Genomic DNA, 25,291 nt, shown 5'->3' on the forward strand with positions numbered 1-25,291 from the left:
TCTGGCTCCAGTGAACTCTTGTACATTTTTTTTATTAGTCAGTGACTGGATGAAGCACATAAACAGGGATGCCAGTCTGAGTATTCTCTCTCCCAAGTGAGTTTGTATTGAAGTGACTATTCTCACTTAACACTGGTGATTTATTCAATTTGCTTCAAACTGCCACAGACTCAAGCAATAAGTTCTGAATCGGGTCAATTTAGACACAACAGCAAAGTGTAAAAATAATACAAGCTAACATTGTACTCTGGAGGGCAGTCTTGGAAAAAAATACCAGCTCCTGGAAATGCTGTGATCCAGTCTGATTCAGCTCCTCATGTCAACACAGCAGCATTGCAAGCATGCTTCTTGTTTTGGCTCTTGTAAATCTTGGATGTGGTCTGTCTGTCCCAGAGTTATTGTGCCTCTAGATTTAAAATCCTTTTCTTGACAGCTGAAAATAATCAGCAAACCTATGCTGACATCAAAAATGAGGCAGCTTTTAGCACTGGAAGTCTTTTTAGGTGAGAAAAAGTTTTTCCCAGTTGCACTGTGCTCTGCCAAACATGTTTTTTCCAGACACCGTTTTTCTAACCATGTGTTTAAATGAGAACTTCCTTGGTATTGACTATTTCCTTTTTGGCATGCAAGGCTATTTACCTAGGCTTATAAATAGAAGTGCTGGAAGGCTCCTGTTTTTGTGAATGTTGGCCACGGGTAGTTTTTCAAAATGGTGGGACATCCTGATTGAAACAATAGAACAGTAGTTGTAGTTTAGTAATGGATAAACACAGTGAGAGAGAAAAATATTCTCTGTAAATGCTTGGAAATGGTCTAGTGGAATATTTTATGTTTAAATCAGGATGAACTGCACTTGTACTATTTCAGTGAACTTTCGGAGGACAGTACATGGATTTAGATCTCAAAATGCCAGTTTTCTAGCCCAACATCTCAGTAAACTCTCCTGGGAGCCTCAAAGCTGACGCAGCCAGGGCTCACAGCTTCCTGCCTCTCCTGCCATCCTCTGAGCTGACCATTTTGAATTTTGAAATTTCCTGACCCTGAGAACATCACCACACTGTGTCCCAGTGATCTTGGCAATACTGCTATATGCTTTATGTTTAATGTCCAGTGGCTTGCTGCTTAAAGCAGCTGCAAAACCAACTGAATTCTTAGGAATTTCCTAGTTGAAGCTGATCAGTGGTGGGTAGCAGCATTGTAATCTCAGCATTTTTCAAGATTTCCTGCATCCTCATGCAGTGATCCTGGAGTGATCACTTTCTTTGGAAATGCTACACTGCAGCTGGAAAGCATTCAGGTTGTAAAAATTTTGGGTTCCAAATCTCTTCCCAGGTTAAGAGAAGTAATTTCTAGAAAAAGCTCTCTGCCTTATTCTGATGTGTCCAGTCTGGCCACAGATGGAAGAAAGGTATCAGACTTTATGAACCACTGGACCTAAACCGGTGCTGTCCTTAGTCTGGAAAGGATCTAAACCTTTAACTTGCACTTCATACCAAGCAGGCCCAAGGCTAATGTGAGAACGTGTGGCAGTAAGGACAAGCAGCATAGGCATTCGGAGCATTTTTGAGCCTGCCAAGTATTGATTGGTAAGGGGAGGGAATGAGTGGAGAAGCATTTCAATTTGGCACCCATATGTGATTCTGATGCTGTCACAGTGAATTAGCAGCACTTTCTTTTCCCTTTAGTCCATCTCATGCTTTTGTCATTGAAGTATCCCCTTTGCCCACATCAACTTGCGAAAAGACAAAGTGGAAAAAACCTGAAATGAATTCCAAGAACTTCTGCCCCAAAAAAGCCTGGTTATGTTATGCTAGTATCCTCTGAATGGAGACTCTGAACAGTACTAATGACTGTCACAGCATAAATGTTATAGAGGATTCAAGCTACAATTACTCATTTTGTACAGTCACTTAATCCACTAATAGGGAGAAATGGGACAACAGTTTAAGAAGGCAAGAGAACTGTCAGAGACTATTAAATCTGTTGGGATCATTTGGTTGGATAGTCTGTCTTGACCCAAGTACATGCTTCAGCTAATGCAACAGACTTAATGCCTCTGGTAATTAGAGCAAGAAGAGATGGGTCATCATTAGCAACTACAAATTCAGAGTTGTATTTCATCTGGAAGGCAGCATCTTCAACAGGGCTTATTTGTTGCCACTGCAGATCATCTGTGAGTCACAAGTGGTACATTGGACTGACTCATTTGTGTGATTTAGCAGAGGCTTTTTAAAACATGCTCACTGTTCCGTATGAATAGTTCTTCTAAATAGTTGCCAAACAGAAAAAGGCACAATGTTGGACTTCCCCATGCAGTTAATACTACTGCTCTTATTTACAAGATGTTGGTGATTTTTTTTTTATTGTTGAGCAGTTCACAGTTCAGGTTACTTTTGATTGTAGGTTTGAAACATATTTGTCATGTCTGTGAAACTGAAGAGTGAAGAAAGGAAAGCCAAGCAAGCATGGAAAGCATCAGTAATTGGCAGCTGCAGAAGATACAAGAGCCAATCTGATACCATTCAAGGCATATATTCACAGAATACTTTTACATGGGTTTCACAGATCCGCAGTCATATTCAGTTCTGGTTATTGCCAACAGTATGAATGAAAATGATATATCATAGATTCAGTGTTTTTGCAGATACTTGGAAATCTCTAGATCCTCTTAAAAGAATACTGATAAGTAAATGAAGATGGAGGTACAAAGGAAATTACCCACAATCTGAATTCCATTACAAGGTACTATGAAGTAGGAACTGAGATATAATACAAATGGGGGGTGTATTATATATATGTAATATATATCTGAATAATTTCAGATCTTATGCAGACACAAGAAGACCAAAGTATTGAAGTGTGGCTTGAAAATGCTTCAGAGAAGCTGGATAAATCAATGGATGCTCATCAAGCAGCATTTGGGAGAACTGTCTGTGGTCAGCTAGCTATGTAAGTGATGCTGATAACCTCCTGAGGGACACCAAAGAGAGAAGGAAGGTTGCAGTGCTTCAGCAAGAGCTATCTGAAGAAACTACCTCTGAGAAGTATGCTCTGACCCCAATGAGGGCTTAAGGCTCTTTCAATAATCAAGAGAAAATAGAGGAATTCAGAAGTGTCAGAAAGGTAGCCATTCTCAGTCTGGGTGGGAATCTCCTTAGAAACAAATACACTTGGGAAGTGTAATTTGCCAGATCAACAAAGCTCAAAAGCTCGTGACAGGGCTCATATCCATGATAATTGATGGATTGGATTGTGAACTAACTACAACTGAAGAGACCTTTTCTGGTTTTGTCTTCAGGTGGTTGCCTAGTCTCAGTGGGGTGTGTTGTATCTCTGTGAAGCTGTTATGAGCTTTTCATAAAATCATAGAGTAGGTAAGGTTGGAAGGGCCCTCAGTGGGTCATCTGGTCCAACTTCCTTGCTCAAGCATCATCCTACATACATCACATGGCACAGGATTGCATCCAGATAATTCTTGAATTCATCTGCAGTGAGGGAACTCCACAGCCTCTCTGGTCAGTCTGTTCCAGTGCTTGGTCACCTGCACAGTAAAGAAGTTGTTCCTCATATTCAAGTAGGACTTCCTGTGCATCAGTTTCTAATTGTTGTCTCTTGTCCTATTGCTTGGCACCACCAAGAAGAGCCTGGATCCAGCCTCTTGACACCTTCCTTCTTCTGTACTTCTCAAAGAGTAAGGAATAAGAAATAGTCTTCTTTCACTCCCTCTTGCTGGTGCACCTGGGGAATTAAGTTATTGTAGGCTCAGAGGAAATGTTTTTCTCAGGAGATTGTGTTTATCAGCCTTTGGAGCTTATGTCCTTCTTAGGTTTTCTCCATTTTAGTCTTGCTTTCCTATACAAGCACTGTCTTGAAAGATGCTTCCTGCTTGAGAAGGACCAATCTGTTAAAGGTTTCTCTGTAACAACACTGCATCAGCTCAGCAAATGTCACTGGAGGAGCCTGGATTATTCCTACTTTGTGTCTACATCCTCTTTTATCTCGGCAGATGTTCCTATTTCTGCACTCTCCTTTCTCTGTGCTCTCTCCTTCTGATGCAGGTTTTTCCCACAGTAATATTCCCTCCTCACACATGGCCATCTGCCTCTTCTTTTCTGCTGTGTTCTGTGTTATTTGGTCCTCATGTAACAAATGTGAGTTCTTGTGATGTCTGTTTTCCTCAGTGAGGTCAAGACTTGCTGCTGTCTCCCATAGCACTCTTAACTTGTATTTGGCTGGTGGTGTAAGGGCCTTTATCTGTTGTATATTTTCTGTCAGCCAAATGGCAGCAATCCAATGCTTTAAGTAGCATATGTGTTACTTATGGAATGGAAATAATGAATGGATTATAATAGTAATAGGGTGGAAATAATGTGTGGATTTCCACAGGCACTCGGTGCAAGTTGTCCATTTCCTATGATCTCGTGCATCCAGTTCTTATAAATGTTCTTCTCCTTCTTCTTTCTTTGGATTCATTGAAGTCCAAGGAAATTATGAAGCAGCAAATTCTTACAGCTCTGGAGCAAGGAGTTCTGAGAGTTAAGAAAAGGCTGTATTTAATGTTACATTTGACATTGGGTTTCTTGTTGCTTTTTTCTCTCCCAGCTCCCCTTGCACCTCAACAGTGATGATGAGAGTTATTTATTCTTTTCAGATGGCAGGAGCAGGCAAGAACTGTTGCTCAGCTCCTTGGACTTCAGCATAAACTTGAACTTAAATATGCTTGAACTTCAAACAAAAGCACAGTCCTTGTCCAAGGCTTTATCACCTTCCCTCAGTATGAGGAGGGGAAATTGGGGATATCCAGACCCTCTTGGAGAAATTTTTGCCCATAGAGAAGGATTATAAACATAAGGCGAATTATTGTATAAAAGAAAAATTACCAAAACTACTTTACCTCTCTTTACCAGCACCCATGGCTCTGGACAGCTGTCATGAGGAGAGTCCTTACAGGTGCAAGAAAGAGAGACCCTTAATCTCTCCTTGCTTCAAAATACATACCTGAGGTTCTGGGTATTAAAGTAATGCATGGTATTGGGAACATTGAGGAAGTTGTCTGCTGTATGTGCAGCTGGCTGTCTAAGGGGCACACTTTTAATGGAATCTGACTGTTTAAAAGGCTAATTCTCCTCCCTTGCACAATCTACTTGGACTTAATTTCATCCAACCTACCTTACAAGTCCTTCCCAACCTATTGTTCCACCCACCTTCCTTCAGACCATGCCTTTTGTCCGGCTTCCCAAGCAGAGCTCTCATACAGTGTAAGCCCCTCAGGTGAAAGATAGCCAGTAAGCCTTGAAGTGAGTAAGGTCATGGTATGGGTAACTAAGAAAATCGTTTTCGGTGCTCAGCTCTCATGGGAGCTGGTGTGGGAAGTAAATGCCTACATGTCTTTGTGAAGGAGTCCTCAAGTCCCTCAGCAAAAAGACGAAGGCAGATGCCTGGCAGGCACAGAGAAAGGTTTGTTTTGTAGGTTCTGGGGAAGCAGATGTCCTGCAGGTATTGGTGCTCCTTTAATGCACTTAGTATTTGACTGTTAATAAGGAACATCATGAAGGATAACTAGCAAAAACAGTGCCTGTCCTGAGGGAGCACCCAGTGTTCCCTTTTGCCAGCTGCTGCAAAAGTAATAAATCAGTCTAGGGATGTCAAAGTTCAGTTTCCAGGGGAAAATAATGATTTTACTCAAATGTGGAGTGTGCCTTTCTTAATAAGGGACCCTTAGCAGCATGGGATCACATCTCTATACTCTGTCACTCCCTTGCATGTGCTGATGTACCCTTCTTTCTAAAAGCCACCAAGCCATACTGGATCAATAAGGCCTGATCAATTGTTTTTCCCTCTGAACTATCCATATGGGGTTGTTAGTTGAGCTACTGGCAGAAAATGAGAGGCAGCTTTCTGTCTATTTACTGTAAAGAAGGCGAAGCAAACTACAGGAGGGGACAGGCTGCATGATATTTACTGTCAATACAGCCGGAGAGAGAGGAGATATAAGGAGAGGGGAGCAGGGGCTGCGGACTGCAGCCCCAGTGAATGATCTGAGTGTAAAAATACCCATGCAGTTTCAGATGAAAAGTGGGTGGATTGAAGTCAACAAGGGATAACTGAGAGCATTTAAGAAAGGGTTCACTTAAGGGCTAGTGAGGCAAGGACGTTCTAAGTAGCACGCAGAGTAATAATGCTGTGCATGAGTGTATTGAATCTGCACTGCAATCTGAAAAGTATTTCCAGATCTGCCCTGAGACAGAACAGTAGCTGGGATATTTTTCTGTCTCCCTATATGCAAAACCCACCATTTAAAAGTCATAAATAATAATAATTGAACTCAGAAAATAATATTTGGAGCTAGTTTTCCAAAGAAGCTGGAAGTCACCATTGTAATTCAGACCAGGAAAGAAAAAATAAAAATAGGCATACTTCCTTGCTTCTCTCTCCTCTTCTTCATCCACAGAGGAATAAGGTGACCTGAGTTTCACAGGGCAAGAAGTCTCTGAGCAGCTCCATCTGAGTGTTTCTCTACTTCCAGAGGCAGGCGAATGAATGAAGAGTGAATTCACACTTTAAAGAGCAGCGAAGACCATCTTGCCATGAAACCATTCACAGATGAAGATGTAGAAAACTACATCCAGAGCAAGGTAAGGCTTTATCTGTCCAGATTTTCTGTCTCCCACACTAGGTGTTGATTCTGAAGGGTGCCAAACTTGACAGTTACTTGCTTGCCTGCTGTCTTCATTTCTGAGACAAGACTGGGTGAAGTTTCATGAGAACTGTATTTCTAATGAGATTTCTAGGTTCCTGTTGCAGTATGTCATCAGGGATCTCAGCTGGTAGCCTAATTTTTCAAGGTTCTTGTCCTCTTCTTCAAATGTCCTTAATTTTTGCTCCTGGTCTGGAATTCCAGATGGGAGACTAGCTGTAATTGCCAGCATTTAAATCTAAGGAGAGGTCCTTGCCTCTCTCCCTTTCTTGTGATTTTGGTCTGGCAGAAACAAGACCAAAACCACACCAGGCAATGCCTGTAAGAAACATTCATGTAGGAACTAGAGAGACAGACAACTATTTGTTAGAATTCATTCATCAGTCTATCACCTTAGCTAAGGATACTTTCCTAGATACCATGATAAAAATAACGTCTCATTAGCACATGCGGATTGGAACCGCATTTTCTATTTTATGAGATACTCCAGCACTCAATTTTTCCCCCATTATGAAATAAAGTAAAACAGTATAAAATCATCTGCAAAACAATACTGTTTAATAAAAGTAGCTCTAAGTGAACCATAACAATTTTTAAAGCTGACATCTTTCATCAGAGTACTTAGCTAGGTCCTGATTTATAGTCTGCTTTCTCAACAAAATGCAAGATACTAAGATGAAAAATAATTTCCAAAAGGGAAAATATATGATTTTACATTCTGTAAAGCATTACATATTCTAGTACAAAGAAGGGGGGCTGATAAGAAATGTTTGTTTTCTCTATGGAAGTGTTTTGGTGACAAGTAGATATATTTCTGTGAGAACTTTTCATTTTTCAGCCATGCAGTGTTGTGCACAGGAAAATCATTCCATCAGAATCTGTTCAGTGATCTATAATAGCGAACACTTCTCTGAAAGATTTAAAAAAGCAGAGCTACAAAGGAGGGAACTGAGGGAAGCCATGTACAGGAAGATGCTCATATGACAGCTATAAGTACAGGAACAAGAGCAGAGTGTAGTTAAGTGAGGATCATAGTTGGCAATATTTGAGGTTCTACTGAAAGTCTGTTTTCTAGCAGCCCTCCATCTCTGATGGATTCCTAGTTTCTATCTGCTCCTGAGTCTCCTGTCCATATGAGGCTGCCTAACCTTCAGGCAGTCCCAGTTCAGCTTGTCAAATGCTGCCTGTTTTTGAAAGTAGGTCAACCACCTGGTGCAATGAATCTCTTTAATAACAGAGACTTCTTCCTTAAGCCGCTCAGCAAAAGAAAAACTCAAGTGTATCTGGAGAGGATGCGACTGGGTAAATGAGAGAAAACCCAAATGTTCTTAACAGTTCCTAATAAATCCCATTCTTGCTTCTCTCCTCCTTAGTAAGTTGACCTTGTTGTTCTAGTTTTGTGCATTTGTTTTGGCATTATTCCCCAAATCAAGACTTGGTAAAGGGAATGCCAATAGGTGGTATAAACAGAGTCCTTATGCTGTCTCTTCTCCCAGAATGTCTGTGCTGGTGCTAAAGGCATCTGAGATAAATGCCTTGGCTCTTCAGAAGCTGCATTCACTCAAACATGTTCTGTCTTCTGATTTTTATGCCCTCTCTTCTGTAGGAAGGTTATATTTCCCAATATCATGATTAGGGAGCTAATTATGGTTAGGAACAGTGAGCACCCTCTGTCACATGTCTCTTGTTCTTGTCCTTTTATCCCTGCCCCAGGGATGAGGAGCACATGCAGAAAGAGTTGTTTAGTTGTAGCTCCTCCCTCAGTAGGTTTTGTGAGAGTCTATGCTCTTACAAAGAGTTCATGACAACTGCTGTAGCCTAATCAGTAGGTGATGAAAGCAGAAATAAATGTGGCCAGGCTGGGGTGGATGGATTCTCCCAGGATACTGGAGGTGGCAGAAGGTGTTTCTAGCAGGTGCCCCTTAGAACATAGCATGAGCAATGCATACAGAGACACTCTAGGTCTCCATTTGAGCTGACCCATGGAGAGGTTGTATACTTTCAATATTTTTTCAATAGAAAAAGTCTGGTTTTTTGTCTAAAAGCTCTTAGAGATGAACAGTTTTCTCTACCACTCACCATTCACTAGTTGGAGAAACCATTAGGTATCATGCTGAGCAAGACAAGCTTATTGAATTGTCCTAAGTTGTTCTGGATGAACAAAAATAAGGTGGAGAAAATAGCTATAGCTACAGATGGAGAAGTGCCATGAATGAAAGCTGAGATCAGGAAGTGAAAATGAACATGGGCTAAAATTTTTCAGTATAAATTGAGAAAAAACAGGTACATATAACCTAGCTAAAACTGGTCTTACAGAACAAGGATGAATTGGAATGAGGAGGAGGGTGAATTACTAGGGAAATTAGAGGATATTATATAAACACAAGGGACTATATGGTATTAACACAGCAAAGAGACAATATGTCAAGGGTAGATGAGGACCCAGTGAAGGGAATATGATATTGCTGTCCAATCTATTTCCCACTTCCAAAAGCTATTCAGGCTTAGTAAAAATACTGTTAACTTTGGCAATGGGGGGAAGGTATTCAAATTCTGCTCTCTTTCAAGTTCAGTGTTAGTCAATTGCTATTTATTGGTTAATTTATCTTACGCAAGCACGAGTCCATTTTAGTCCATTGAATCATCCCTTATTTTGAAATAATTAATCAGTTTGTTCCTTTTGAAGGCCTGGGGATACATTTCAACACACTTGAGTGTTTTTGTCTGATAGTTCAGCATTTGACATAAAGATGTCCAAAAGGACTTTTAATGAAGTGATTCTCAACGTGTTGTTTAGGTGCTGAAGATGCTGTGAAAGCAGGACACAGGAGTTTTAGAATAGTCACAGACTGGTTTGGGTTGGAAGGGACTTTTTAAAGATCATCTAAGTGCCATCTCCCTGCTGTGGGCAGTGACATCTTTCACCAGACCAGTTTGCTCAAATTGGTCATCCAACCTGGCTTTGAACACTTCTAGGGATGGGGCATCCACAGCTTCTCTGGGCAACCAGTTCCAATGCCTCACCACCATCACAGTAAAGAATTTTTTTCCTTATGCTTTTGCTTACTTTTGGCCTTTGATAATAACAAAAGACTGTAGCAAGTATGTTTGACTGTGGCAATTATGCTTAAGCCAAGCTGTTAATGATCTAACACTCCTGTTTTATACCTGCAAACAGCCCAGCTGAGGTTTTAGTTCTTGCGCCGGGGCAGGTGGCTTAATTTTGTAGTCTTTCAAACCTCCCATCTGTTTCTGATTTTTTTTCCTTGCCTGCAAACAATAAGATTTAGTAGAATATGGTGAGGAAAAAAAAAATCAAGAGGAAAGCAAAAGTTACAATCAAATGAGATAAAGCATGGGATGCAAAAAAGGACAGTAAACAGTCTTAATATCTCACTCTGTGTAGGTAATTCTGGGTGAATAAGTAATGAGGAGTATGTTCATGAATTTCATTATCAGAATCTCCTCACTTTGGTAAATGTGTAAGGGTATTTGGGAAATATTAAATGTCTTTTACTATCATGGTTTCCCTCATGTTCCTCCTGTTGAATCTCCTTGTTCAGATTGTGATCATCCCCTTGCACTCCATTCATTTTTAGTCACATATGAAGGCAAAGATTCATCTGATATTTTTCTGAGTTGTCCATCTCTCACCTCAGTCCTTTCAAGACTCAGACTTTCCACTGAAATAATTTTCAGTAAATAATTATGCTACTACTGCTTGAATTGAAGAATTATCCATCAAGTCACACAAACACCTACTTCCCAATGAGACCAGCTTTGGAAATATGCTTTGTCACCATCTAGGGGTAGACTCTTATCTGTACTTAGCTATGTAGAGAGTATGGATACTTCCAATGTATAATGTAGGCATCTAAATGATGCTGCAGACACCTGACACCTGACTAATGCACAGAGTATTTGTAATTCTTGAAGGAAGTGTTCTCCGCTCTTAAAATGAAACATTGGCTCTGAGATTGGCTAGTATACGTGTGGGAATAACTGGCTATTCTGCATCAAATAGATGAAGAATGAGACTGTAGCGGGTTGATAACAAATTTATCCATGTAATGAACCCTTTTCCTTCTATCTGATGGTATTGACATGGAAATATCAATTTTGGTAGTCTTGCTCTGTATATCAAAGCTCAGTAGTCTTGAATATTGGTCCTGTGATGTTTACCAGCTCTGTTTCATGGTAAATCAGTTGCAACACACAGGAAACAGAAAGTTCTATTCCCAGTGCAGCACAGACACAAATGTTTCAGGATGCTTTAAGCTGGTTGACTGTTTCCCACTGGAGACAGACACTGGAGTTACCTGTAACATGAAGTGTCTTTCCTGGAACTGACAGGTGGAACAGCGACATCACCTGGTTTCCAAAGCAGTGGAGGAGGTGCAGAAAATCATCCAGCAGCTGACCACAGAAATCAGCTATAAGGCCACGCGATTCCAGGCTATCTCCAACTCTGGCATTCATAATGAGAACATTAAGGTATGAACAAGAGCCCTGATGTACTCCCTGGCAGCCTGCAGGCAATCAGTAAGTGATTTCTCCATTGTGCAAATGTTTGTGAGGGCAGGTACCTCACCCAAAACACCACAGACGATGTGCTGACAATTCACTGTGGGAGTTCTGGTGACTGGGTTATAGAGACTTACTCTCGTGGACATCTTACAATTAGAGGAGTATCCGAGAGGGATGGGTAAATCAGGCAGAGCCTCTTTTTACAGCTGCTGTGTTTACAAGGAGCATCTATTGCCAGACCTGTCAGTCTGCAGCAGAAGGCAAAGTTCTTTGGGAAATAGAGAGAAAAACTTGTACATCAGTAACATAAGAAAAAATCCTCATGCCTTCATGAGCTATGACTCATATTTTTCACAGGTGGAAAACCTGTCAACTCACTAAAAAAAAGAAAGGAAAATCAAAGTCCTTCTGCTATGAGCATTAGAAAGCTTCTTCAGAAAAATGGGCGAGGTTTGTCATGGATTGGAATTTCTTTTTAACTTGGAAGAAATATGCCTATTAGTGGGAGAAGTTAAATGCCTCCCCATTTTAGACCTTCAAATATGAAAATAATAATATGACAGATGAAGACTGGTTGTTTTGGTTATTTCCTGTGGCTACATAATACAAGAGTAACTAGTGTAAAGATATAAGAAAAAATCACAGCAATGGCAACTTCTGATGAAAATTATCTTTTCCATCTGAACTAGTTTACGTACTCTAGCTGTGTCAACCTTATACTAAAATGCAGCCAGTTACAGATCAAAGCACGGCGAACATGTGAAAACATGAGGCAACTTTTGCAGCTCTCTGGGACTGAAAGGGAAGAAGCCTGTGTGTACCAAGCTGCTGGAAGGTTATGGAGGTGGAGGCAAAATATAATCAATATGTGATTGATGTATCAGCAATATGGCTATTGCCCTGGGAACAAAGACATTCAGATCTGTAGCTTTTCTGGAATTCCATGTATCCCAGGGCACGTGGCCTTGTCAATAGATATGACCACAGTGACGTAAAACCACATCCTGGTCCACGTGTTCCTTAGTGCCAGAGTCTGCCAACCACCTTTTATGCTGGAACAAACCTGCTTAGCTAATGAGGTCTGACAGGACCAGGGTCAGGGGAAAATTGTTGTTCTGGAAAACAAAGCAGTACAAAACCACAAAGGCAATCTATTCTGAGCAGTAATTTGGAGTTACAGTAGGCTCATCTGAACAATTTCTGCTTGGAAGAAATCCTCAAAATATATTTTCTTAAAAAGTGACAGAGTTGTTATTCATACTTAACTGAACCCAGTGTTATAAATCTGTGGAATTAACACTAGGAGGGCCTGACTAACTTTGTCCTGGATGTATAGGGCAGCAAAGAAGGGGTTGATGAAAAATTATTTTGACTTGTAGTTTCAAAAACTGGAAACCTTAATATTCTTGCTGACATAATTCAACCTAGAGGAGACTTTTGTCAAGGGAAAGTCAATGTATTCATTATTCTGTGTTTAATTTTGCAACATCTTTTTTCTGTCAGTTAAATTTGCAGAACTTTCCTGAACTTTCAGCTTCTGGTTAAAAGGAATCAATTTAACATGGTGAGAGGTCCAGATTTGTTGAGAAGCCACAAACTTCCTTCTAAATATGCACAGCTAAGAGGAGAATATATAATAAAAGTCTTTAGATATTCAATGTTTCTCTGTAACCCACACAACAAAAAGTCAGTCTTTAATAAACAACTTGAATTAGAATTCACATGGACAAACCATGTTATTTTAAGTATTTGTTTTAGTTGTGGCCCACCGTTTTTGCAGCTGTCAACAGTGCAGGGCTGGTGCAAAAGCTGTGGAGGCTTCAGTAAGGCATAATGAGCAGGTTAGGGTTCAGACTAATGATTCATACAGCACTGCTTAATAGCATTGCCAAACGTTTAACTCTGTAATCTCCGTGGGGGCAGGGGGGAGATTTTCCTTTAAAAAACAGGCTCCAAGGAAGCTTGCAGCTTTGCTCTGTGAATGAATGACCTGGCACGTGCTTTCTCTCTGTTCTTCTCTTGTACTTCTTGTTTTCCTTTCTGCTTCTCTCAGGATCAGCCAGCTTTACTGGCCAAGTGGTCAGCTATGCTTCGGAGGAAGCGCCCATTCCACCCGTCCATCCAGGTACAAAGCCTTCCTGCCATCTGGTGCCTGACAGTCCATGTGCCTGCTTCCTCCTCACCGACCCTCTTCTCCAGACAACTTCACCCACCTAACTGATCCTCCCATGACTATTTCATCCTCTCCACAAGAGATTTCCCTTTTTTTTTTTTTTCTCAAAGCGTAATTATTTTCTTTCTAACCTAAAGCTTCTGCCTCCCTAGAACATCCTGGCCAGGACTGCAAGAATGAGGTTGTATTAATTTGCCCAGCAAACTTCAGACAGGTTTTTAATGCAGCACAATTGGCTGTAATTTACACACCCCAGAATGTGAGGCTCTTGATCAAGCCTGTGGCTTGCTGGGGTCCATGGTCTGCATATAGCACATAAGACCATCGTGTGACAGAGCATAGGTGTGGGACTGGGATTTGTTTAGGCCAAGAGGACACTAACTGCCCAGCTTTACAATGCCATCACCAGCCTTGTGTCTTCTGTTGTTTCCTGGTAAGCCCCAGGTGGAGGACCCTTGTGACTTGCATTTGCAGGCACTCACATAACACCTGCAGCTCTTCCCTTTACAGTCTGTTGGGTGCCAGTGTGTACAACACAGCATCCTGGTATGGAAAGGAAGGGTAGTTTAACTGCAAATGTGGCTCAGGCGGTGAGATGAGCAGTAACTGCATGACAGCCACTGTATTTTGTCCTTATGGAGCCTCACACCCTGTTTCTGAGCTGCTCCCAGGATTACTCAACCCCATCAGACCTGACGTGTACAGGTCAGCTTGATCTGAAATGTCATCCTTCCAGAATCCCCCTGCCTTTATAGTTTATATTTGACAAAAGAGCAGCTTTCTGGTGTTTCCTTTGCCATTGCTGTGCTTCTTGCTGGCCATCTTTTGTACTTCAAATCTCTTGCCAGGGAGCAGAGAAGACCAGCTGCTCCCTATGGGGGAGGGAGGTGGGAGGTGAGCATAACAAGGCAGCTTCTGCCCTTTGGTGCTCGAGTGAGGCAGACCTAGGGAGGGCAGCTGGGTCAACCAAGAGTCTGGGTCATCAGGTAAGTCTGCTGAAGTCAAGACAGGAGCACTCACCAGGGTCAGAATCAGCTCCAACAATACTAACCAGGATCAGATGCAGTCTACTGATTGCCAGGCAAGTCCAAGTGGCCAAGTAAGTCTAAGGCCAGGCTGGGAAGGCAGCCTGCAGATAAGACAACAAGGTCTATGGCCAGCACAGCATAGCTGTCACACAGTTGGAGACCAGCACTCCTGTGATATAGCCCAGGGCTCAGCTGAAATGGGGGCCCCAGACCCATGGGCAGATGCTGTGGGTAGAAGTCCCAGAAAGGCTACTTAGGGCCATTAAAACCTGTTAGTGCCCTCAGGGCACTGGCACCTCTGTGGTAATATTTTAAATCAGTTGAGCTACCAGGAAGGCTACCAGAGTGTTTTGGGTTACTATAGGAAAGTGACAAGCATGTTTCATTCACCTTGGATGTACCCTCCTTACAGCAACAGCTGTCACTTCATATCCTGCTTGTGCAGCAGTTTTACCTTACTTATGCCAATGTAAGTTAGGGTTGGTAGCAAGTGGACTTGAAAGGCTCCTGAGCCGACACAGTAAAATCTGAAGGAGTCTGAACACCCTTTCTGGAGCCACAACTGCCAGATGCTTCCAAACTAGCATTTTGAGATGTTTGGCTATGCCCTGGGCCAGGATGAAGTTTCAAGGTATTTGTGTCATCTTATTCTTTCTTTGCAAATATTGGCTCAGCACTGGTTTTATTGGAAAACGGTCATTCCCAAAATGAGGCAAATTAGATGGCTTGAAAACAAGCCTATCAAGAGTTCCTTTTCCATTGGTTGCTGCCTCCATCCTTACACTGTTTTTGTCTTGTGCTCAGCAGGAGATGCAGTTCCATACAGCAGAACTGGCCAAGACCTGAGCGTATCTCTGTAAATGCCACTGCCTCTGTAGGCTCAGGCACGTCACTTGCCTTGTGTCTCTGTCTCTTTAAAGGACTGTCATACAGAGTGAAACACTTGTAAAATAATGGACCGTAGTCTTATTTTACTAATGTCTGTAGTGAGCTTTGACAGAGATCAGAAAGGTGCACTTATTGCCATAGTTATTATTAGTATTGAACTCTCAAGTAACAGTTCTGAGGAAATAAATTGCACTATTTTGTTTCTGTTTGCTGTATCTCAGACATACTCTCTAATGCTTTCCTGCTCCTTGGAAGCTGCCAGTTATTATATCTCATGCAATTGCAGACTAGAAATAACACAAAAAGGGGGAAACCATGTGGTGGCAAATCAGTCAGTTAGCTCTTGTGTTCTAAGGGCCATGGATGTCACATCAGACTCCTTCTAAAACAATTTCCTTTTAATCTCTGTACCCACAAAGTAACCAACCCTCAGACAGAGGTCCTGGCTATGTTCAATTGATCCCATCATACCTTGGCTTTTCCTTTTCTCCAAAGCCCCCAGTTTTACCTATTACTTCCTTAACCCTCTTTTCCTTACTTCAGGCTCATGGATCTGCCCTTGTCTTCTCTCTCAATCTCTCTGAACTCTCCCAGGTCTTAGCACCCAGCCAGTTCCTCATCACAGTCCCTCTGCGTGGCCTGACTGGGTACAGGGAATGCCAGGTACGGCACTGGCGTTATTACACCGTAAATGGAGCCAAGCTCCTCTCCTCCGTGCGGGACCCTGAGGAATTGCATCAATGGCTAGAGGTGGAGCAGTTCTCAAAAAGCCTACAGCAGTGGCATGAAGAGGATGTGAACATCGAAGGTGATCTGGTTCCAGCCAAAGTCCTTATCGTCTTCCGGGAGCTGGTGGAGAAGTCGATTATCTCCTGTAACCTCTCCAGTGAGTTTGGTGGGGACAGGTATAAGGGAAACCACCACACACACAAAGTATTTGTTTGGCTCACATGATAGAAGATAAGAAACAGCAAACCCCTCCAAAAAAAAGGAAGCCTTTAGGTGATGCATGTAGACCTGCATTGAAGATAGAATTAAGTAATTCTCAGGCTCTTCATACCCAAGTTCTTACTCCTTTCTTAGGAGTTTGAGTAGGTTCTCCGGAAACATCACCCTGACAGTTCAAGCAAGAGGCAGCCCAGATTTTTAGAACATTTAGCAATTTGTTTAGGAGAAAAAGTCTTTTTCTACTACAGCACCTGCAATATGTTTATACTATCAAGGAAGGTAGTATAGGAAAATCTGATACAGGGAGGGTGCATAAGTCTAAGGAGAATGGAGATACTTACAAGCAGATAGTTTTCTGGGAAAACCTCAGCTGCCCATAGCTTTCCAGCATGGACTGTTGGGAACTAAGTAGGACTTTTACTTTAGGCAAAGCATGTTGGACAAGTGGTCTTTTCCCCAGTGTCCAGGCTACTCCAGTCAGTTTCTGGAAGCGGACACAGGAAGTTTACATTCAGTAGTGGAGCTGCAACCTCTGTTACCAATCCAAAGTGCCTGTTTATTTCCTATGACTATTTATGCTGGAAGTGCTGTTCACTGGCATAATGTGGTCGATGATGCACAGAACATGCCTTCACAACTGCAACATCTGTATCAAGATGCTGCTGAACAGTGATCCTTGGATTTAATCTTTAGCATCCTGGAGGCATGTTATAGAATTCAGCTACTGACAATTTGGCTTGGTCCAAGCTACATAGTCTACGTCCATCTTTTCAAATTAAGATACTGGGACATGATTAAATCCAGACTGTGGTGCCTCTTCTCAAAGCATGTTTCTAGTATGACTCCTTACTCATCAGCAGCCTAATATGGGTCCTCTGTATTTCAGAGCAATAGGAGCCATATCCAGTATCTGATTGCACTCTGAATTGTGAGGAAAACATGATAAAGTCAAGCTCAGCTAGATAATGGCATTTTTTCAAGAAATATTTGTTATCATAGAAATGGAAAGGTGGATGGGAATGAAATTTCACCATCAAGGCTCATGGAAAAGACCAGCAGGAATGGGCTTGTCTCTGAAGCTTTACTTATGCGAAAGTTACTGTGTTGAAGTGAAAATCTGCTGTCTAGCAGCAGTATATCAAGTTGTTGTGATAGGAGTAGTCCTTCAAGGAACCCAAAGCATAATGTTTGGGCTGATGATTCTGATGCTTTTTTTGTAAGGCCCACTGGGAGGAATGAGCTAAGATGAACTTGGGAGAAGCAATTTCCATTTTTGTTTGTTTCTGTTAAGAATGAATTTCCTTAATCACACAGGACGGCTAAAGTTGCAGAAAAATTTCCCTGGTTTCATTGCTTTCCCGTTTTTTTAATCCCTTGAGCATCAGCAAAGCCAGTTTTTGAGGTGCCTCACTTTTCATTGGTGGAAAAATAGGTATCACAATTGCAATGCTTTTGGAAATACCATGAACATGTTTACACGCTGACACAGTGGTTGCTCTAACAGTTTTCAGCTGCCAGGGATCCTTGCTGAGAGCTTGGGAGCAGCATAGTTCCTGGTTTTATGCCAGACTTGCCTCAGCAGGAAAGTAACATGCAAATTTTACTGAGGGTTATGAAGTTCTGGTTGGGATGGACTCTACTATTTGCAACATAATTCATTCTGTGCTTTCTGGAGGAGATGCTAAATTGGGGATAGGCAGATATTTCCTCTGTGAGGGCAGAAAAGGTTGTCCTCCCAAATGTTCATCACTGTCCCTTCAAGTCTGCTGTGTGGGCTCCTTGTGGAATAGCTCCTTAGCCCATGCCAATCAAAATAAGGCACTAATGCACTACTATTTAAACTGCTTTTGTTAATCTCCTCAGTCTTCTGCTGCAGTTGTTTAGAGCATGGTAATTCCATTGGCTCAGATGGCAGAGCTGAAGGGACAGTGATCATGCCAGAGTGACTTGCAAAGCTGGGGACAGAAACTTCTTCCATGAACCAGCTGAACCAATGGGAAACAATGTCAAAGGCCATTAGTTGCACCTTTCTTTCCTTTCTGCACTCCTAGAGCATATTGTTCTTGGAGATGAGCCACTCTTCTTTCACACTGAAGAAACTTCCTTCCTCCAAATCACCTCAGAAGTAGCTCTTTTTGACACTCCTCACTCCCAGTGATCTAGCAGTTAGCCTTTTTTGTATGACTGCTCTGCACAACAGCCCATAAATTCTGTGCGAGTGCATCTCCAGAAACAAAACTTGCAGATACTCCACAAAACATTCTGAATGACTGGCAGTGGTAAGTGTGATATGGCAAGGGTTTGATCTCAGGTTCTCTGAAGGAATAAGAACATCTTTAGATATGAGGCGTTCATCTGGTCCTCTCTAATCTGCAGTGATCTCCTTGTACTGTACTGTTAGAAATGTTAGGTTGCATCAGTCATCTAGCTGTATTTTTAAGAAGCTGATCCTAGGATTTAAGAGGACCCACAAAGGAAAACAAAAGCACGGTAATTGAATGTAAAATTGAGAACTTAGTTGGTCTTTCATCTTTTTCCTATTCTTGTGTGCCAGATTTAGATAGATTCAAGTTTTTCTTAGATTCTGCTTATGGCATTGAAGAGGAGGTGTTAAGATAGACCAATAGAACTGCAAGATCATAGACAGCCTCTTGGCTGGCTTGTGGAAAAGGACCTTTTCAATTCTATTATCTTCTTTTGTTGTTCCTTCCCAGGTAAAGTGACGGTGCTGGAGAGCTTCAGCTCAGTGGTCCGGGTGGCCGTGGAGACATCAGAATCCCAGGTCGAGGTGGAGCTGGTCCCTGCTGTGGAGATTCCAACTTGCTGGCCCGAGAAGGCCCGGTGGCCTCGTTGCCTCAAGCGTTGGCCTTCTCAGGAAAAAGTGCGGTGCGTCAAGGTAAACAGTGTATAAAGAACTATTAACTCTGTGCTGGAATTTACCTCTCAGGCGTCTGACAGTCATTTCCCAAAGGAAGAACTGCATGGTGACAGCAGGCAACAGCAGGGCTGGAAGATGTATTCTCTAGTGAAGTGTTTCAAAATATTCTGTCAGGTTTTATTTGGATTTTTATACCCCTTACAGTGGTGAATTCTATAGACGAAAACCTGAGTTAACTATTTATTGCATGAGTCTCTTGCACACAGCTCTGCCAGTGCTGACATGGATAATTTTTGCTGTTCTACTCTCCCTCATGTAAGCCTTCAGCAACTGCAAGCCTTGGAGTTTTCCTTCCAGCCTAATCCCACATTTCTCTACATCAGTTATGGCTCGATTCTGGCACTCCAGCTCAGTCCCAGTTGCTGTGTTCCTGCAGATCCCATTCCGCCTTCCAGTCCTGCTCCCCTCTTGTGCACAACCTGCCTTTCCACAGCAAAGTGCCTGCAGAGCTGCACCTCTGCTTTAGTGGCACTGCTGGTACTGCGCCTGATGGCCCTAGAGCAGGATATCTTGGGAGTAACTGATACCAGCACACAGGGAAACAATACCAAATGCATGTTTGTTCGACTAAGAATTAGGATGGGAGCACGCCTCACTTGCTGCCTCTGCTAACCCTGTTTAGAATACACTTTGAAAGATGTCACACATCCTTTTTGTAACATCTCTCTGCATTGCTCGGAGAAGTTTGCCTCTGATCTGCTGTCACACTTCCCCCTTTGTTCACAGTCACTGGGTTTCGACCTTTTGGCCCGCTCCAATTATCACTGGCAGCTGTGCTTCTCCCGTGCCGAGCGCATCCTCATGGAAGGACTTGATGAAGATGGTGGTTGTCGCATGAAGTGCTTCAGGGTCATGAGGCAGATGAAGGAAGATGTCTGGTGTGCTGGAAATAAGCCTGTCATCACGGCTTATCACCTTCAGGTAGGCATCACTGCGATGCCAACGTACAGCTGCAGTAGCTGTTGCAGTGCCTTCCATCCAGTAATGTCAAAATATTGTGGTGTAAATCGCTGTAGCACCTGTGTAACTTCTGAGGTAGCTGTCAAAGCTGCAGTACCTTTTCACTGCTTTACAGTGGCAACAAGTTCAGGAAATATATGTTTTCCAAACTTCAGTAGGAAACTGAAGCCTGTAGGAACATTATGATTGCAGCAACATAAATAATGTTAGAGGCCCCTGCTCTGTTTTGACTTCACATAGGCATTGTACTGTTGTCTGTAATTGCTTCTTCACTGTCTCAGGCATCTATATCCATCTATCTGTGGATGTGCACTAACAAAACTGTCTTAACTGAGCATTATTAATGAATTAGGTGCAAACTGCAGTTCTGGTGGTGTTTCACCTGGGGTAGGAAGGGAAGAAAGAAAGGGGTGGTAGCATCCTCCCCATACCTACTTCAGGATTCAAGATGGCTTCAAACAGGATCTGTGAAGAAGAGGTGGAAGACTCTGCTACAACTGTGTCCCCACATCTGACAGCTACAGATACTGATGGGCCATGGGCAGCACCAGGCTGTAGAGCAATCCTGTTTTCTGGGACTCCATCCTCCTGGAGTTGCCAGGGAGCGGCTGTACTTTTCCCAACTTGAAGCCTCAAGCCACCAGCTTTCCACAGTAGTTACTGATCTTTTGGTGTCCAAAACCAGACGCAATGCCAAGATTTCTCCTAAAGAAAGAGCTTGTGACCATCAAATGCTATTATACTCAGAGCACTACTTCAAGTCAAGATGGAGTCAAAAAAGAGATGACAAGGCTGATTATAGCTTAGCAGAATGCAAAACTTCTCAGTGCCTGTAAGAACAACCTGCTGGAAAAACTGTCATAGATAGGAGAAAGTAGAAAACCATTTAACCATCAGTAACATTTTTTCTCTGGCTGATAAAGCAGATGTGCAGGAAGTGCTGTTGCACAGACTCTTGATCAAAATAAAAAGCTATTTAGAAGCTCTTCAGCTCTTTACTGTAACTGTACTTTAGGCTTTTACAGCAAGAGAGGATTGGTTTACTAGAGAGAACAAATATTTCAAAATTACTTACATTAAACAGAAAAAAATAAAAGGAAAAAAAAAAGTAAAATGGGATAAACAGTCATTGGATAAACCAGTAGTTAAGCAGAGGCTTAGTGTTAGGTTTCTTCCCATTCTCAGGTTTCCCCCAACAGAGGTATCCAACAACTAGGATGAAACAAGACTCTGTATGAGAAAGGATGCTCTATGACAGGAAATTCTTCCCTCAGAAACTTAGAAAGGCTTAGAGGACCAAGTAAGAGCACTCATTATGCTTAACCTCAGTAGGAATGAAGTTCAAGATGTGGAAGTTAAAAAAGATCTAGGTACATTTTGAAAAACAACTCCATGCTGCTGGTAGATAGCTGGCAGTGAAGGACAGTTGCATAAATGCTGGGGATAAATCACCTATTTGGCACCTGACTGGAAAAGCAGCACTGTTTCCCTTGCTTCCAGAAACTTCATTGCAACTGCTGCCCATGGATCTTGCTGAAGTAGATTTAGTGTGACAAAAGGTAACTGCTCTGCAAGTCTTCGATGAGTTGCTCTCACAGAGCTATAGCTTGAATTCCTCACTGTGTCTTTCTTCCCTGGTGACATTAAAAAAAGGCTTTGTGGTTATTGCAGCTGTGAACAAAAAAATTGTTCACATTTGAAAAGCTTTCTGGGAAGAAATTTGTCAGCAATACAACTACAGATGAAATTCTACCTCTGTAGAAACAGAGGAGTTGAATGCTGTAGTTCAATCACTTCTCACAGTATGTGTGGGTCTCTGGCTTGCTGAATCTGCAAAATAAAGTTGGGATTCAGAGGACAGTTAAGGGACTTAGCAGAATTATTGAATCCAGGATAGGTGACTTAGTACTTTAAAAAGAGATTTCAGGTTGACCAAGGCAGTCAAGTATGGATTTTTCAGGACAGTAGTGTAAGGACCTCAAGAAAATTCTTCTCAGTCATAGGAAAGTCTGAAGAGATGCAACACGGGCAGTGTAAAAACAATACTATAATAGCAATAATCACAGACATTTTGTTATTTTAACTATGTATTTCTCAAATGTAAAATTGCTAAAAAATAAACGTGGGGGAATAGAACATAAGACATGCTGTAAGTATCACATGTCAGAAAAAAAGAGGCAGCACTTCACCAGAAAGCAAGCCTTGCACCTGCAAGAGCTGCTTGGAATGTCAGTCTGTTTAGGATGCAGATCTGTGTGCATCTTCAGCATAAATACAGCTGAAGCTAACAAATAATTATGTTAATCTCATTATGCTTTCCTCCCTCCTTGCACCTACTGGCTTCCACGCTTGCATAATAGGCCATTTTCTACAGCCTAAAATGCCTGGCATTTCTACAGAGGCTCCTGCTGGAGGATGGTAAATAAGCTAATATTATTTTAGCAAGATCATTTTCCGTGGTCTCATGGCTCAGTCAGTGGGGCTTCTCTGGGGAGAGATCCTATCCAGGCATGTCAGAGTTGCTCTGCCTGGTCCCCAAAAGAGGCTTTAACTGTGATCCCTGCATTGCAGAAATGTTAACACAGGGAGATAGCAGCACGAGTCTCTCTGATTTCCAAGGCTGTCAGCCATTTACCAGCACTAAAACTGCCTTAGTAAGCTGTGTGAGCCCTCGACAGAACCTCTAACACATCTTCTCTCCCATCTGCTTCTTGCAGACAGTGCTATTCTGGACGTGTGAAAAATACCCACGCACCAAGGATTGGCGCTGCTTCCCTGAAGCCTTTCTGAGGCTGGTACAGAAGCTGCACAAGTGTGTAAGCCAGCACTTCCTCAAGCATTACTTTCTCAAGAACACCAATCTACTCAAATATGCCAACACCAGTGACCTGGACCTGGTGGCCAGCAAGCTTGCAGTCTTCTTGGAGAACCCAGTCTTCTGCCTGGACTGAGGCAAGCAAAGGTCTCCTCACCCCAACCCTGAGCCAATCCCCCACCTCCTCTCCCCACCTGCAGTTGTTCTTCGTGTCCTTGCAGTAGATGTTGCAGCTGGCTTTGTAAGACACTTGGCACATGCAGCGTGAAAGAGAAGTGTCAAGCTGGCAGCAGTGGGCGGTGAAAACTGATGGAAGGTATCACTTGATGCCCAGCTGATCTAATTTGCTTTCAACTGTGACAGCCTGCCTGGAAGCTACAGCCAGTGAAACCCAACTTCGTGTCAGTCAGAACAGGCAACTGCCTTGTTCTCTGACTCTAATCTTGTGGCACTTTAGCAGAAAAGCAGTGCAAAGGAGTCTCGCTCTGCTGCCTATCGTCTCTGTAACTTAGCACGTGTATTGTTGCTGCAATCGCCTTCCTCACAAGGACAGCGGGTTTAATTGCCTGTTTGCCTCACAGGCCAGCTCTGCAGAAGAACAGAGGAACATTTATGAGGTGTTCCAATGCTGGGAGCTTTCTCAGAGGCACTTTGAAGTCTCCATCTCCAGTTCAGTGGGACTTTGCTCCAGTAAGAAGACAACCATGCTGCTAGTGTTGAATAGCTCAACAAAAGCAAGAGGAGGAACAGTGGTTTTTGCCTCTTCGTTTTTCTCTCCTGCACTTACATTTTTCCTCCAATTGCTTCAAATATGTTTTCTTCTTGTTTGCCTTTGCTAGTCGTGTTAGTGCCATACAACCAGGGGGCTTTGCCAGAGTAGATTTCACTCCCATCCCTGGCTCCATCCAGCAGGCTGGAGGAGGAACAGGTCTTTCCCTAGTTGTTAGCACCCACGTGTTTTTTGTGTACCGTACAGAAGGAGAATATTTTTCAAAGGCTGTTAGCTCCAGCACCCCCCCCCATCCCCACAACCAGTGCTTTTAATATTATGGATGTTTAGAAGGAAAACCAATTTAAGTGTTTCAAAAGAACAGGGTTGTAGAATGAGTGTAAAGAAAGCTGGTTTTAAGGTTATTAAATCAGTGAAACTAAACCAGAGTGGGCTTTTTTTCTTTTCTTTTCCTTTTTTTTTTTTTTTTTTTGTAACTTTCTTATTACACCTGTGCAGGAAAGTATGTCAGTCTCTCCTTTGCCAAGGGGGGTGGCAGAGATGGGATTTGCTGCTCGAGGAGCATCCGTGGCGCAGCGTCTCCCCCTTGTGCCAGACTGTGGTGTGACCACGCGTCTTCAGCGCCGCCTCTGCGCCCTGAACGTGGAGAGGGCTGAGAACCTGGGGCTTGTCAAGTTTAGAGAGATGGCTCTCTACAGCTCCCTGGGGAGGGGAAGGGGAGAGGGAGGTGCTGATCCCTCCTTCTCCCTGGAATCCAGGGGTAGGACACGTGGAAATGGCTCAAAGATTCCTAGAGAGGTGCTCGATGCCCCAAGCGTGTTTGAGAGGCATTTGGACAACATGCTTTAACTTTTAGTCAGCCTAGAAGGGCAGTTGCAATGGATGATTGTTGTAGGTCCCTTCCATCTGATCTACTCGGTTCTATTCTAATCTATTCTATTCTGTCCTTTCCTTCACCTACGTATGGGAGGAGGCTTTCTTCTGCAGTTCTGTAGCACAGTAGATATGGGTCAGGCAGGATCCCAACTATGTGGTCATTCTTGTACTGGTCTCGTGCATCAGACCAGTGTGCAGACCTGACCCTACTATGTAAACCAGCACCCTCCCTTGTTCAGAATCTGGGAATACTCTCCAAGTCACCTTTCCACGTGGATAACCACGTTGTGTGGAACTGTTTTGAACAGTTAACTCCTCTTGCTAAACCTCTGTTCTCCAGGCTCCTTTCTAAATGGGACACAAGTGTCAGTTTCGTGATGACACCTCCTGTTCAAGTGTGGCTTTCCTGTTTCCTGAGCTGTTTTGGTAAAGAGCAAGGAGATGCCAATCTGCTGAGCAGAGTCAGGCAGCTGTGGCAATGAAGTAATGTCTCCTGTTTCGTCTTGGTTTTGTCTTGTGGTTGAAGTGCTGGCTTCTGAAGTTAGAGGAGGACAAAAGCAGTTTGAAAGGACAGTGAAAAATGTTCAGAGATATTAATCCCAAGTTTGACATTTTACTGCTCTGATGTAAGAACCTTTTGGGATTTAGTTGTGGCTCTTGAATTTATCTCCCTTCGTAGCTGCGTGAAAAAAATGTTTGAGTGGTGATATC

The 25,291-nt window shown here is 42.6% G+C and overlaps 1 protein-coding gene across 1 annotated transcript; it reads left to right on the plus strand.

The window, feature by feature from the left end:
* Window positions 1-2,893: 2,893 nt before the first annotated feature.
* MAB21L3 (mab-21 like 3) lies at window positions 2,894-24,018 on the plus strand. Its single transcript, XM_050332930.1, has 8 exons — window positions 2,894-2,949; window positions 6,452-6,635; window positions 11,051-11,191; window positions 13,278-13,349; window positions 15,908-16,199; window positions 18,976-19,157; window positions 19,926-20,120; window positions 22,877-24,018. Exons 2-8 carry the CDS (start codon window positions 6,588-6,590, stop codon window positions 23,108-23,110), a joined length of 1,164 nt encoding a protein of 387 aa, XP_050188887.1. The 5' UTR covers window positions 2,894-2,949; window positions 6,452-6,587; the 3' UTR covers window positions 23,111-24,018.
* Window positions 24,019-25,291: the final 1,273 nt, after the last annotated feature.

Source organism: Myiozetetes cayanensis, unplaced genomic scaffold, assembly GCF_022539395.1.
Source record: "Myiozetetes cayanensis isolate MyiCay16 unplaced genomic scaffold, myiCay2020 scf5-8, whole genome shotgun sequence".
NCBI classification, from domain to species: domain Eukaryota; kingdom Metazoa; phylum Chordata; class Aves; order Passeriformes; family Tyrannidae; genus Myiozetetes; species Myiozetetes cayanensis.